General features: G+C 38.0%; 1 protein-coding gene across 1 annotated transcript in view; it reads left to right on the plus strand.

The window, feature by feature from the left end:
• The first annotated feature begins 8,296 nt into the window (after positions 1 to 8,296).
• LOC124866474 (collagen and calcium-binding EGF domain-containing protein 1-like) overlaps positions 8,297 to 14,012 on the plus strand; it is a 42,397-nt gene continuing 36,681 nt past the window's right edge. Inside the window, exons 1-2 of the mRNA XM_047362272.1 lie at positions 8,297 to 8,748; positions 11,254 to 11,334. Coding sequence (XP_047218228.1) covers positions 8,528 to 8,748; positions 11,254 to 11,334 — 302 coding nt within the window. The 5' untranslated portion in view covers positions 8,297 to 8,527. The remainder of the gene's footprint in view (positions 8,749 to 11,253; positions 11,335 to 14,012) is intronic.

Below are 14,012 nucleotides of genomic sequence, written 5' to 3' on the forward strand. Positions count from 1 at the left end.
CTTACAATGGCACTGGCACAACTAACAGAGGTCACACAGTACGGGATCTGTTTGTTAGAAACTTGCAAATACTTTTTACAAGTCCCCTTGTTAAATTGCATTAAAGTTTGTTGATAATGATACTTTTATCCCTTTTCGTGTCTGAAATTAAAAAATACATCTAAAAAGTACAAGGAAAAAAGCTAGCACATGGCAGTCGAGAACACATCTAAAAGTTGCAGAACAGAGATAGGATTAATTTTGGAATGCTGAGCATCACTGCATAATACAATGTCCACCCAAAAATCAAGATAGCAGGGGTTAGCTTAAGACTCTAGCTCTAATTCATAAAGTAAATATTTATATGCCAATTCATCCAGTGAGGAGGAGATGGCCAGAAGAAATGTCTGAAAGCAGTGGCTTAGAGACATAAGAAACTAGCAACCTATAGGGGGATTTAAAAGGGCTGCGTTGCAATCCCAGCCTGTGTATTATTTACAACAGTGATTAATGATTTAAACTTTAACTTAAAACTCTAAAATCCAGTTTACATTTAAACAAAAAAAGTGTAGAAAATAAAAAAAATCCAATGATTAATCACACACAAATAGATAGGCTGATCATCACTTAAGGAGGTGAGGTCTGTTACACCAACTTTATATGCAACTATTGCATAGATTTTGCATTTTTGTGACATATTTTGCATGTGATTTAACTCTGTAACTTAATCCCTTGAACAGTAAGCATTTGGGCTAATCTTGCAAACCGTGTTTTATCTTTGCAGTTGTACTTTCTGCTTTTGACATTTTTTCTCAAAAAATTACAATAACAGGCCTCAAAGTCTTAGGCCATTGCTCCTAGTATTTATTTCCATGACCTGTCTCTAATAGCTGATTAAAAACATTCAGACGTCTCTCACCTGCCACAACTATTTGCATGTTGCCTCATGATCTATCTGTTTTTATTTTGTCTTGCTAATGCAGGCTACCTTATCATATCTTCAGTAATTAGATGGTTTCCTCTGTAGTGGACCATTCAACGTGTTGAGGTTTAAGTCAGAGCCAGACTAGTAAGAGTCTGTGTTCTCAGCTGCTGACTGCTGGGTGCACCTGTGAGACCAAGAGAGCCTCTCACTTTCAAAGTGTCTCCCAAACTATAAATCACACAAAATTGTGCAGCTATAGTAGGGGTGGGAGTATTCATGGGGGCAAAATTGGGCTATGAATACCCAATAATGAATTATGCTTTCAACCAGTGACCAGCTTTTGATGATGGCAATTTGTTCAAAAATGATTGCCTGAGGGCTAGGACAACAGTGCAAGAGGTTTGTACAATTTTTCCACCATAATTATGTTATTATATTAATATTATGTTAAGACTGAGGTTTTTACCGTTTAACGAGACTGAAAGGAGTAAAAAAAATATATTGTTTTGTGTGTTATATATACTTTTTTCAATGCCTACTAAGATTTTATCAAATTATGTAGTTTGCATCATTTTAAGTGTCCGAGCAAAACAAGAAACAAACATAAAAGCAAGACAAATTAATCAAATCTTACAGACCGTAAAACTCAACCAAGTAAGAAAGACCTAAATATTCGTCCTGGGAATGACATACAAGTCCTGCACAGTGGTCAGAGGGATTTTAAACCATTCTTCTTGCAGGATAGTGGCCAGGTCACTACGTGATACTGGTGGAGGAAAACGTTTCCTGACTCGCTCCTCCAAAACACCCCAAAGTGGCTCAATAATATTTAGATCTGGTGACTGTGCAGGCCATAGGAGATGTTCAACTTCACTTTCATGTTCATCAAACCAATCTTTCACCCGTCTTGCTGTGTGTATTGGTGCATTGTCATCCTGATACACAGCACCGCCTTCAGGATACAATGTTTGAACCATTGGATGCACATGGTCCTCAAGAATGGTTCAGTAGTCCTTGGCAGTGACGCGCCCATCTAGCACAAGTATTGGGCCAAGGGAATGCCATGATGTGGCAGACCAAACCATCACTAATCCACCCCCATGCTTCACTCTGGGCATGCAACAGTCTGGGTGGTACGCTTCTTTGGGGCTTCTCCACACCGTAACTCTCCTGGATGTGGGGAAAACAGTCAAGGTGGACTCATCAGAGAACAATACATGTTTCACATTGTGCACAGCCCAAGATTTGCGCTCCTTGCACCATTGAAACCGACGTTTGGCATTGGCATGAGTGACCAAAGGTTTGGCTATAGCAGCCCGGCCGTGTATATTGACCCTGTGGAGGTCCCGACGGACAGGTCTGGTAGAAACAGGAGAGTTGAGGTGCACATTTAATTCTGCCGTGATTTGGCCTGCCGTGGTTTTATGTTTTTTGGATACAATCCGGGTTAGCACCCGAACATCCCTTTCAGACAGCTTCCTCTTGCGTCCACAGTTAATCCTGTTGGATGTGGTTCGTCCTTCTTGGTGGTATGCTGACATTACCCTGGAGACCGTGGCTCTTGATACATCACAAAGACTTGCTGTCTTGGTCACAGATGCGCCAGCTAGACGTGCACCAACAATGTGTCCTCTTTTGAACTCTGGTATGTCACCCATAATGTTGTGTGCATTTCAATATTTTGAGCAAAACTGTGCTCTTACCCTGCTAATTGAACCTTCACACTCTGCTCTTACTGGTGCAATGTGCAATCAATGAAGACTGGCTACCAGGTTGGTCCAATTTAGCCATGAAACCTCCCACACTAAAATGACAGGTGTTTCAGTTTCATTGTCCAACCCCTGTATATCTCCAATTCAGTTCAGTCGGTCCAGTTCATATCAGTGTAAACTAATTCAGAGCAGTCAGATTAAGATTTAGACCCAATTATTTTGAAGTGTCAACTGGTAAAATGCTGTCTACTTGAGAAAACCCAGCTGATTGCATTGAGTGGTTGTTTGCAGCAAACCCTCCTCTGGAGCAAACACATCACAACAGTGGACAGGGGACACACACTTTTAACAGTTTCAATATAAGCAGACATCTTTGTTCAAATATCTTCATCAACATCAGCTTCTAGCTCAATTACAAGTATATATGTTAGCAATTATTTTGCTGATTTCAACTTAAAGCACTTAAGACAGTGGACGTGAGAATTTCTTCATTCACCATCCTCAACAACACTGTGGATCACTTCCAGTTCCTAGGAACCACCCTTTTCCAGTACCTGGGGAAGAAGGCCCAGTAGAGACTGTAATTCATGTGGCAACTCAAAAAGTACAATCTTCCTAAGGAGCAGCTGGTCATCTTCTTCACTGCCATTATTCAATCTGTCCTTTCATCACTTTGTGGTTTAGCTTATGCAATAAACAGGACAGGTCCAAACTTCAACAAACAAGTAGGTCTGCAGAGAGGATCATCAAGGCTGGCCTTCCCTCCATCCAGAACTTTTACAAGTCTAGGGTCAGTAAAGAGCAGCTAACATCTCTGCAGACCCCATACATCCCAAACACAAACTGTTTATATTTATAAATTGGCTGTAGTTACACATACACATACATAGTGTTTCATTATCTTTATTTTATTGTGATCCCTTGAAACTGAAGTCAAATTCCTTGTTTGTGCACACAGTCTTTCCCAATAAAGCTTATTCTGATTCTATAATAGCCTGAGGAGATGAGTCAAGGCTGCACTGTTGGTGCCTTGACTCATCTTCCCAGTTGAACTGTATTTAAGCACTTGGGATAGTCATTTCCTGGATGACTGAGAATCGACACCATTGTGAAGCTCAGTGTGAAGACAGTTTCCAGGCCTCAATCCACAGAAAAAACTTTGTAGGGAGCTGAAGGTTTAAGTTGCTTAGCAAGAGCCAATAAACCTAAAAGATTTAGAGAATTTCTATATATAGCAGCGAGTCCAAATTCTTCCAAATATGTGTGCAAACCTAGTGGCTAGCTGTAGAAAATGTTGTGCCAGTATAGGCTTTTCCAACAAATGCTGGGTCATGTTTTATATAATGTTTTTTCAGAATGTTTGCTTAATATTCAGTTCCTTTCATTTTTCAATAGAACAAAGATGCCACATACTTGAATCTTGACTTCAGCATTTGATTAAAGAAAGACATGATACGTTACAAAAAAGACACAAACAAAATCTTTGGATGTTAAAGAGTGGAAATGTGTTGCTGGCTCTAAAACTAAATCCAACAGACTGAAATACTGAGAGAAAGGAAGTCAAATAATTTATTCAAAGGTCAGCCAAATGTCAGTTTAATAACTTTTATTTCTGCCAACTATTTATGTTGTGTAAGTTTTATTGCAAAACAGGTTCACCATTGACAAGACCTGTTACGATTTTCAAGGACCATTTGTGTGTTTGGTTCTGGTTCAGGTGTTCTCTCTGATAAGAGAGGCATACAGCCATCTGTAACCAAGCTACAGACATGCGATAAAAACCGCAGGACATGTTTCGTAGGTGTCCCCATCAGATAATTAAGACAATATTACTGATTGCTGTGGAGGAGTGCAATTACAAATAAATCAAATAGGCATACAAAAAGTTCTGATGGGATACAGAAAGATCAAAGATCTAGTTGTCTTCTGTGCATTAAAAAAATTGCTTTCACTGTGGCTAACTGCATCTGCTCTCTTTCATACTCTAAACTTGAAAACTGGCTCAGAACTTATGTGCTTAGCTGTGTTTCTTTCCTAGATGAAGCCACTAAAGGAGCTACTACTGCCTTTAATGTTCCACATTTCTGTGACATAGAAAGTACTCCTGGATCAGTTCTGTGTTCTTTTGTGTGTATGCTCTGTTCTCTTAAACCCCCAGTCGGTCATGGCAGATAACTGCTTACACTGAGCCGGGTTCTGCAGGAGGTTTCTTCATGCATGCTTGGTATGAGGGATTGCTGCAAAGTCAACGCCACAGTGGATAACTAAAATATTTTTACAAACACAGGTAGATACTGGACAGAGATGACTTTGCACCATGTGGTGGTTTTAAAACATTTTTACAATTAACAACTTAAAAAGTTTGGTTTGCGTATGCAATCAGACCCTCCAAATCAACGCTCTTTTGACGTGTTATAGTAAAGGGCTATCTTAACCATTTCTATTTTATACATTTTAGGAGAATTCCATTTTTGCTTTAATGTTTTTCACAGATAAGCTTTAAAAAAATTTGTTTTTAAATTGTTAGCATAGCAAATGTATCCTCACCTCTCCGTGAAATGCACATTTCCTCCCTGAGGCCTATACTATCTAGATAGATACTACATAAAAGCCACAAACCAAGGAAAAAAGAGACTCTCCTTCATTGGAACAAGAGAAATCATTGCATGTGTGGTCATAATAATGAGGCAGAGCCCTCCATTTCAACAGCTGCCTTTTGCTGTGGTTCTTTAATGATGTTGCTTTATGTATTTTATGAATTTATTTGATTCTGGAGGGGAATGGAGCCAAAGGAGTCTGCACCGTTTAATTTGACATGCTGGATACCATATGCAGGTGTGTACACAGTACATGCGTAATTTCAGCAATATTCTTTTTCGCTGAATAAAGCCAGATGTTTTTTTATTTAATGGCATGTAATAATACCATCCACCACTAAGTACAGAGTACCTAGAATCATCAGACAATGCACTGACCACTGTGCTATTCTGTCCTCAAAGAGTAGGCTATGTACTTTTTTCTGCTTTCTTTTCTTATGTTTTCATCAAGCAAAGCACTTTGAATTGTGTTGTTGCTGAAATGTGCTATACAAATAAACCTGCCTTGCCTCATCATAAATGTGTGAGAGAACTCTGACCAATCCCATTGGCATAATAGAAGAAAGTAAAGAAAAATTGGACTACAGACTGAAATAAATGTTTCAGTTAATAGTTTAAATTGAACAGTCAAAGGCAACCCAAAACAAATGGGATTTTATTCTTGATTTAAAAGAACTCAGGGATTCAGCGTTTTGCAGTTTTCTGGAAGCTTGTTCCAGATTAGTGGAGCATAAAAACTGAATGCTGCTTCGGCATGTTTGGTTCTGATTCTGGGTATGCAGAGTAAACTACCAGACAACCAGAACATCTGAGTGGTCTGGAAGGTTCATACAGTGACAACAAATCTTTAAACTATTTTGGAACATTATTGTGTCATCTGTTATTAAATTGATTTTTTACCTTTTTATGTTTCAGAACATTTGGCTCTGATTTACTCCTTTTGCTCACTAGATTTGGCCTTAACATTGATTAATGTTGCTTTTGTTAGCTACATATCACACAGCCTCTTTTTAGCTTGCTTTACAGTAATGTTTGAGATCTGGGTGCCAAATAAGAGCCATTTTTCACAACAGTAATTAAAAAAACACACAGTACATACGGGTCTACAGTTCCCCAGCTCACATACTCCAGTTCTTCATTGTGTTCATTGTGCATATGGTAAGCTAGGTTAATCAGATTGCACTGTGTTTGGTCAAAGGCAAAACCCTATGGCAAACTTACATCTCAAGCAATCAGGCTGTGATTGCATGTTTGCTTACAACAACAATGATAATGACTGGATAATTATTATGTATGAAAAAGACCTCTACAACTAGGTTTTTTTACAAACCATGTCTTTTTTTTTCAGCCAGACACTTTCACCCTCCACCTTCAATAGCTTTTCCAAGATAAACATAGATAAGTGTTCTGCAAAAGGGTTTAACTTGTTAGTTTAAGACTGTTAGTCTTCCAAAATGTTTTATTGAATCATTTTGTCTAATTGCAAATAAAACACAAGCAAATAACTGCAATGTAGTGCACATCGGTCCTTAGAGAGAACCCTGTTACACATTCTGCTTAGGAACACTTCAGATTATCATATTTCGAATCATCCCGCGCCTTTTAAGAGCCTATGCTTATACAGGGAACGGCTGTAACATTTCATAATTAGTTTTTTCTAAGACAACACCCCACTCTTTCCCAACTTTTCCAGTGATCAAGTTTAGTTTTACAACCAGATGGCAACATGATTGTAAAGTCCCCTTCTTACCATCTCCGGAACAAAATGTAACAAAACTATCTAAATGGATATGATCTAGTAAACAGCCCCCTTGAGATGTACTGACGCCCCTGCTAAAGATGTGTGAAAACCTTTTAAATAAATCAGTCTTTTCTCACATCAATAATTGTTTCAATAATTGTTTGACTAAAAACTTCAATGCTATTGAAGCATTTTTCAAGCAAGTCGAGCATCAACAACTAACTAGTAAAACTATGATTTGACAAAACAGCCAAATTCTCTAGCCATTCCATCAAAATGGGAAAGACCAGAGCACACGTTGTTCAAGTAAGGGAAATGTAAGTTCATCGGTCAGGATGAACTTTAAAGCAAACATCAGCCTGGACATTAAAACAAAATATAAAATGTGCCTCACTCCCACTGCTGAGTATGTTGGGAGATGCTGTGGGGCCTTTATCTTTTTCATGATGGATGGCATCATGATTATTTTAAAACACAAGGGAATTTTAAAGAAAAATATGACCTACCAGTACAGGAAAATGGGTTGTTATTGGATCTTGTAGTGGGATAATGATCAAAAACATATGGTCAAATAAACACAAAAATCAATCAACAGATACAAAATCAAACCACCTCTATGATTATGCACGATCAGAAATAAATCATGCAGAGAACCCATGAAGTAAGCAGAGGGGTACATAACAGAGGAATGGTCAATAGTTTTTCTCTCTGTAAATGCTCTATTCTTTTGAAATACAAAAAAAAATTAAAAATTGTCCTGTAATATTAACACTGCCTAAAACAGGACAACAAAAGATTCAGAAGTATCTCTGGAGTTCCACTTGTCGGATTTTTTTTTAAATCTGAACATTTTTTCCAACTCAGATTTCCGTATTTAGATCTAAATACATCATAGTGTTTCTTTTACATCAAAACACATAACAAAATATATTAAGTTGTGTCAAAGAAAACTATGGAATCCAAACACATTTTAATACATTTTTTATTATGCTTAACAACCTTTTGAAGTATTTTGCTATAGGCAAAACATTTTCAGTTAGTAAATAAATAGCCTACACTAAACAAACAATCAAAAAGGGAGGAGTAAATTCAATCTTTATGTAGTTTCATTTTGGAAGCCGTATTGGTATAAAATATTCACAGACGTCCGGGGGCGCTGAAGAAAGGCAGTCTTGAATAACGCTAATGAGATTAAAATTCCTAATTTGCAAATAATTTGTAAGTAAAGAAATAAAAGAGAGAGACAGAGACTTAGGCGATGAATGGCTTTTGCATCATCATAAAACTCCCAACATTTTTTCATGTATTCTTTTTACGTCTTGGCTGTGACGCCACCACCATTACGCAGTCAGGCTGTATACTCAGTTGCTGCTAGTCTCTTTTTTGGAGGCAGGAATGTAAATCCAGAGGGATTAGTGGGAGCGCAACGGGCTGTGAAGCCTTCAGTAGCTCTCCAAGGGGTCTGTCTCACTGCATGAAGTTAGGACAGGGAGTCCGGACGCGCCGCGCACTCATCCTACAGCCTCTGTGCGCGCCATCTCTGCGGGACACTTGATTACGATTTCTAATATTTATGTGCTATGAATTGCACTACCTACGAGGGTTACTGACACAAGGAGACATTTGGCGGATGTTAAGTGTTACTTCAGCAGATCATCTGTCCCGGAGCGTAAAGAGGGACATGGGTCAAATTAATGGGGCGACTCTTCTACCGTTTGGGGCTATCTGTGCTGTTTTCCTGTGGGAATCTGGGGCCAGCTCTATCAGGACGACGATTTCAGTGGACACATCAAGGTAAAGTGGCAAATCATTTGTGCCTAACCAATCCATTCAGTTAGGTTCACTAAACTTTTATTACCTTTCATCCATTCTTAAATAAAACACTTAAAAGCACGTTTTCCTTAACTCGCGTGGGTTGACTAAACTTGGCAACGTTCTTGGCTGAATAGCCAAAATTGTATCTAACTTAAACTCCAAACAAGTACTCTACCGTCAGGGTTGCGCACAGAGGCAATTCCCTAATAGAAATTACTTTGTTTTATTGGTTTCTTCGAGCAAGTTGTCAAAGAGGAGTCCTGTGGATGAGCCACTCTGGTGCGTCTAATCTGACTTCCAAAAAGACGCAGCGAGCAGAACTCAGGGTTGTAACAGATTTTTTGCCAGACCATCACTTTTGGCATAACTCCGGCAGCTTAGCTGCCTGCCAAATGTTGCCTCTGCTTATGCATAACATGACGGATGTTATTCAGGTACCCGTTGAGAGCAGGTCAGGAGGTGAGGAGGTGGATGTCAGTCAGGACCTGCTGAACATCAACTTAAACCACTAATGATTTGTTTACCCACTGATGAGAATCTGGTTTCAGATAGAGAGGAAAATGAAACGGATTACAATTTAATTTACAAATAAAAAGCTGAGAAATTCAGCTTGCATTTGTATTTATCCCCTCTGATTACTCTGACACCTCTAAATAAATTCCCAACTGCTTTGGGAAGTCACCTAATTACTAAACAGAGTCCCCCTATGTGTAATTGAAACTCATAGTATGTGAAGGTCTCAGAGGTTTGTTACAGAACATTAGAGAATGAATAGCATCATAAAGACCAAGGGAAACACCAGAAAGTCAGGGGTAAAGTTGTGGAGAAATATTCAGCAGGATTTCTTAAGCTTATACAAGCTTATGTAGCAATACTCAAGCTTTTAACATCTCACACAACACCAATCAATCTATCATCAGAAATTGGAAAAGGTATGGCACAGCTGTAGAAATGCAAAGACATGGCTGCATCAACCTAAGCTCGCAGAAAGGGGAAACTGCATTAACCAAAGAATCAGCCAAGGACCCATGGTAACACTGAAGGAGCTGCAGAGATCCACAACTCCAATGGAGCAGCTAGAAGAAAACCATTGTTAAAAGAAAGCCACGAGAAGTCCTGCTTAATGACTTTCACAAGCCATCTAGGGGACGCAGTAAAAAAAAATCAAATAAGGTGCTCACCTCATGTAAGACCAACAATGAACCTTTTAGCCTACATGTAAAGTCTATGTGCAGTGGAAAATTGTAAATGTACAATCCTCATGGTGAAACATAATGGCATCACGCTGTGGGAAATGCTTTTCTTTAGCAGGGATAGACAAACAGGTCTGAGTTGATAGGAAGATGGATGGAGCTCAATACAGGGCAATCCTGGTAGAAAACATGCTAGGAACTGCAAAGGATTTTGAGACTGGGCCGGACATTCACCTTGCAGCAGAATGAGCCTAAACATACAACCTGAGCTCCAATGGTTTAGATCAAAGCATTTTCATGTCAGACTGGCCCAGTCAAAGTCCAGAGTCCTAAATCCAATTGAGAATATGTGCCAAGGCTTGTAATTGGATGTTCACAGATGCTTTTTTTCCAATCTGACTGAGTTGGAGTTTTTTGTAATGACAAATGGGCAAAGATTTCAGTGTCTAGATGTGCAAAGCTGATGGAGACATACTCCAAAGGACCTGCAGCTGTAATCACAGTACAAAAGGGTTCTCAAAATATTGACTTAGGCAATGTCAGATAAGGCCAGGTTACAAATGCAGGCCATCTCATAAGATCCTACAATAATACATTGACATTTGGGGCTGTAATTAGACAAAATGTAAAAAAAATAAGTTTTGTAAGACTCAGGCTATTTGCTTTGTAATGCGTTGAGATTTTTATGTAATATATATCATGGTCTTTAAAAAACATTTATTTTAGTTTAGACACATCTGAAATGTTCACACTATGATCACACAGTAATGCAAGCCATCAAATAACAAACAAATATCAAAGTTATTGTATTAGAAAGAAAAGAAAGCAAAGGGACTTGATTCTACTGCTGCTATGTATCATATGGAAGTGAGATGATGGATTTCTGGTAAATTATTTTTTAAGTAATTAAATGTGTGTTAAAGGTGTGTTTAATGACAAAGTAATGACAAGTTTGGAAGTTTCAGGTTACAGATCTGTATTCACTATGTTCAGTATAAATCACCAAAATAAAAATACTACAGTGATTAACTTGAAAAATAAAGTATTAGAGTTTAAAAAACTCATTTTAAGATATCACAATCAATCAGTTTTAGGGCTCTGTGTCAAAAGGTCATAGTTCAAACTATAAAGATTGAACAAGTCATAAACATGAACTTCTCCTGGACGGTTGGTGCTCAGTTTTCTCCTAATCTCGTCTCCCTGTTTAAAAGGATTTATCTTTTAGCACTGCTTTAAAACAGGGAGGGTCAGTCATATCCATTCTTCTGTCTTTGTGTACTCCGTTTCTTAGGATGGAGTGTCCAGATAATAAAATCCTGACTGTGGAGTATTCCTGTGTCAGAGCCGGAGGGAAGAATGGCACTTGTTTCAGGTACGTTGTATAACCTTTCTCTGCATCGCTGCTGACGTTTTCCATTAGCTGTATATGTCTAGACCATAATACGCATTTACATTCAATTATTTAGCTCACTTTTGTTTCCCAGAGCAGAGATTTGCTCAAGGACAGTTTGGCTGAACAAGTGGCTGTCGATGTCTGCTGGGAGCACTGATTCTGATTTATTCCAGGGTTATGGAAAGGTTTCAGCAACCACTAACCCACCCTGCTGTGTCGTTTCCACAACTTCACAACAGATCCTTGACTGGAAACTGTAGTACCCTCTTGGGAGAAAAAAATGCTCATTTCCTGAGAATGAATAATAATTCCGAGTGTCTGTAAATGTGTCATTATACTTTATACATCAGCCAACAGCAGTGCCTCTTTACCTTTTTTTAGTTATTCATCACTCCGGTAACATTACCATTGAAAACAGGAATATTCTTAGCCTTTAGCACATTATTATTCCTTTCCGTGGCTTTCTGTTTCCACATGTGCTGGCTCTGAAACAGCAAAACAGTGCTTGGACCTGAATTTTCTCAGTTTATATCCAAAACTAAAGGAGTTTTGGGAAGGCATGTCCCTCAAGGGGTCAGGGCTTCATTCTAACCTAAAAACCAGAAGTGTGACAAGAGAGAAAAGTATTAGGCTCAAGAAAAATAGTAACTAAACCACAACACAGAAACATCAAATTTGGTTAAGCTGCTGAATCATTAATGGAGAGGCTGGTTTTGAGCGACTTTAAAAAGATAATGTGAAACATACAATGGTTTAAAGGTATGGCATATAGAGTTTTAGGCCCCATTTTAGCTCCTTCCTCTAAATTAAACAGTTTCTGAGGTTTGAATTTAGTAACTGACATTTAATCACAGACGTAAATATACCCCCTCTGCCAAAATAAAGACATAAAGACAATAAGACATTATTCAATATACAATATAAACAGGTCATAGGACTTTTAGCTTGTGATACATCACATATGACTGTGAGATAAGCTTAATTTGAGGCCACACTTTGGCTTAGATTGTGGTTGTTGGCCTAAGAAGATCTTTAAATAAATAAGGCACCAGGTCTGGTGTGATGCCAGGCCATGACGTAGACCGTAATGGCCTCTGAGTTTAATTTCTGACTTAGTAGGAGATGTGTGGTGCTGGAGGAAGCCAATTAGATGAGGTTCTGTTTTTGTTGCCATGTTTCCTTTGTTTGCCATTCCAAACAGACCAAGATCAAATGGATTTTGCAGATGACTTCATGTTAGACCATATTGATATGTAGCATGTGAACACAAATATTACTTTCTTTTTCATTTTAGTTCGGCCAGAAATTTACATTAAAGCACTGCCTCATAGTTCTAAAAGATGCAATTAAATTTTGCAATCCATTTTTTTCTAAGAAATTAACAGTAAAAATGTGTTTCATGTTGGAAAATTAAGGGAAAGGTCTCCTGAAATCAGAATTGTGGAAGGGAAAGTCTGAGCTTCATAACCAATCCTCAAAATCCAATATGGCTACCTTGCATAGTAAAACAAATTGTAAAAGGAGCAATATATTGTAAAAAAAGAAAAAAAAAAGTCTGCTCACTGATTAGCAAATTCCACTAGTTTTCAAAAACAACTAGAACAAGTTAAGTTAGGCATGATGTCATTCTCAGATCCAAGTTAGATACTGTATGTACAACACATACCCAGAAAGCATATGTTCCAGATTCACTGTTGTCTGCATCACTTAACCGTTCTGTGTGTTTTGAATAGTATTAACACATAAACAGTTTTGCATTGTAAAGCTGGATGGACAAGTCTTCTGTTGTTGACAACTGTTGATTAATTTGAGAATGAAAATTTCTGCGGCGCTATATAATTGTATCTGTTATCAAAACATTGCAGTTCCACTTTATATAGACCACAACTGAATGATTTAAGTGTGAATAGGAAGGATTTAAAAGCATGATATGTTCCCTTTAAAATTGACCAGTTTGTTGTGTTTTGTCATAAAGACTAATCACATTAAGTGGCACAGCATGCTTGGTTGAATGTTGTGGTTTAACTCAGTTTAAAACTATTTATTTGCACTTTTGTTGGTTTGTATCATTAAATCGTTCATCATCCAGAGTACTGTACAACTTCTGAGTTGTAGGGAACCTGTTCTTACAGTTTTAAATAAATAAAGTATAAAGAAATATATAATTTCCTTGTATTACTACTAGTAGTTAGTCTGATCACTTTGTGCAGTTTGCAAAAAACTGATATTTGCAGATCCTCTTTCTAGTTCTGGGGTGAATTGAAAGCAGCATATTTTGCATTGCAACCTTTTTTTTCAGTAAATTGTGATTGCAGGAAAGAACGACATGCTTGAACACTTCATCTTTTGGCTGGTTGTGCCGATCATCTTTAAACACTGCCTTTCTTACAATGGTGAATTTGCTTGTAAATATTCATAAAAAGATAATACTAAAATTGGACTGCACTCAGTTGTTAGCACTGTCCCCTTGCAACAAGAAGATCAAAGGTTTGCATCCCAGTCTGAGGGTTTTCGGCACAGAGTTTTCATGTTCTCCCTTTGCATGCATGTGTTTTTTGCTTAGTTACTTTAGTTGCAGGCCTTTTGGGAGTTTCATTAAGACTAATTTGTGTGTATTTACGAATGTACTGGAGTTACTGAAGTGTAACCTTCTAAAT

Source organism: Girardinichthys multiradiatus, chromosome 4, assembly GCF_021462225.1.
Source record: "Girardinichthys multiradiatus isolate DD_20200921_A chromosome 4, DD_fGirMul_XY1, whole genome shotgun sequence".
Classification (NCBI taxonomy): Eukaryota; Metazoa; Chordata; class Actinopteri; order Cyprinodontiformes; family Goodeidae; genus Girardinichthys; species Girardinichthys multiradiatus.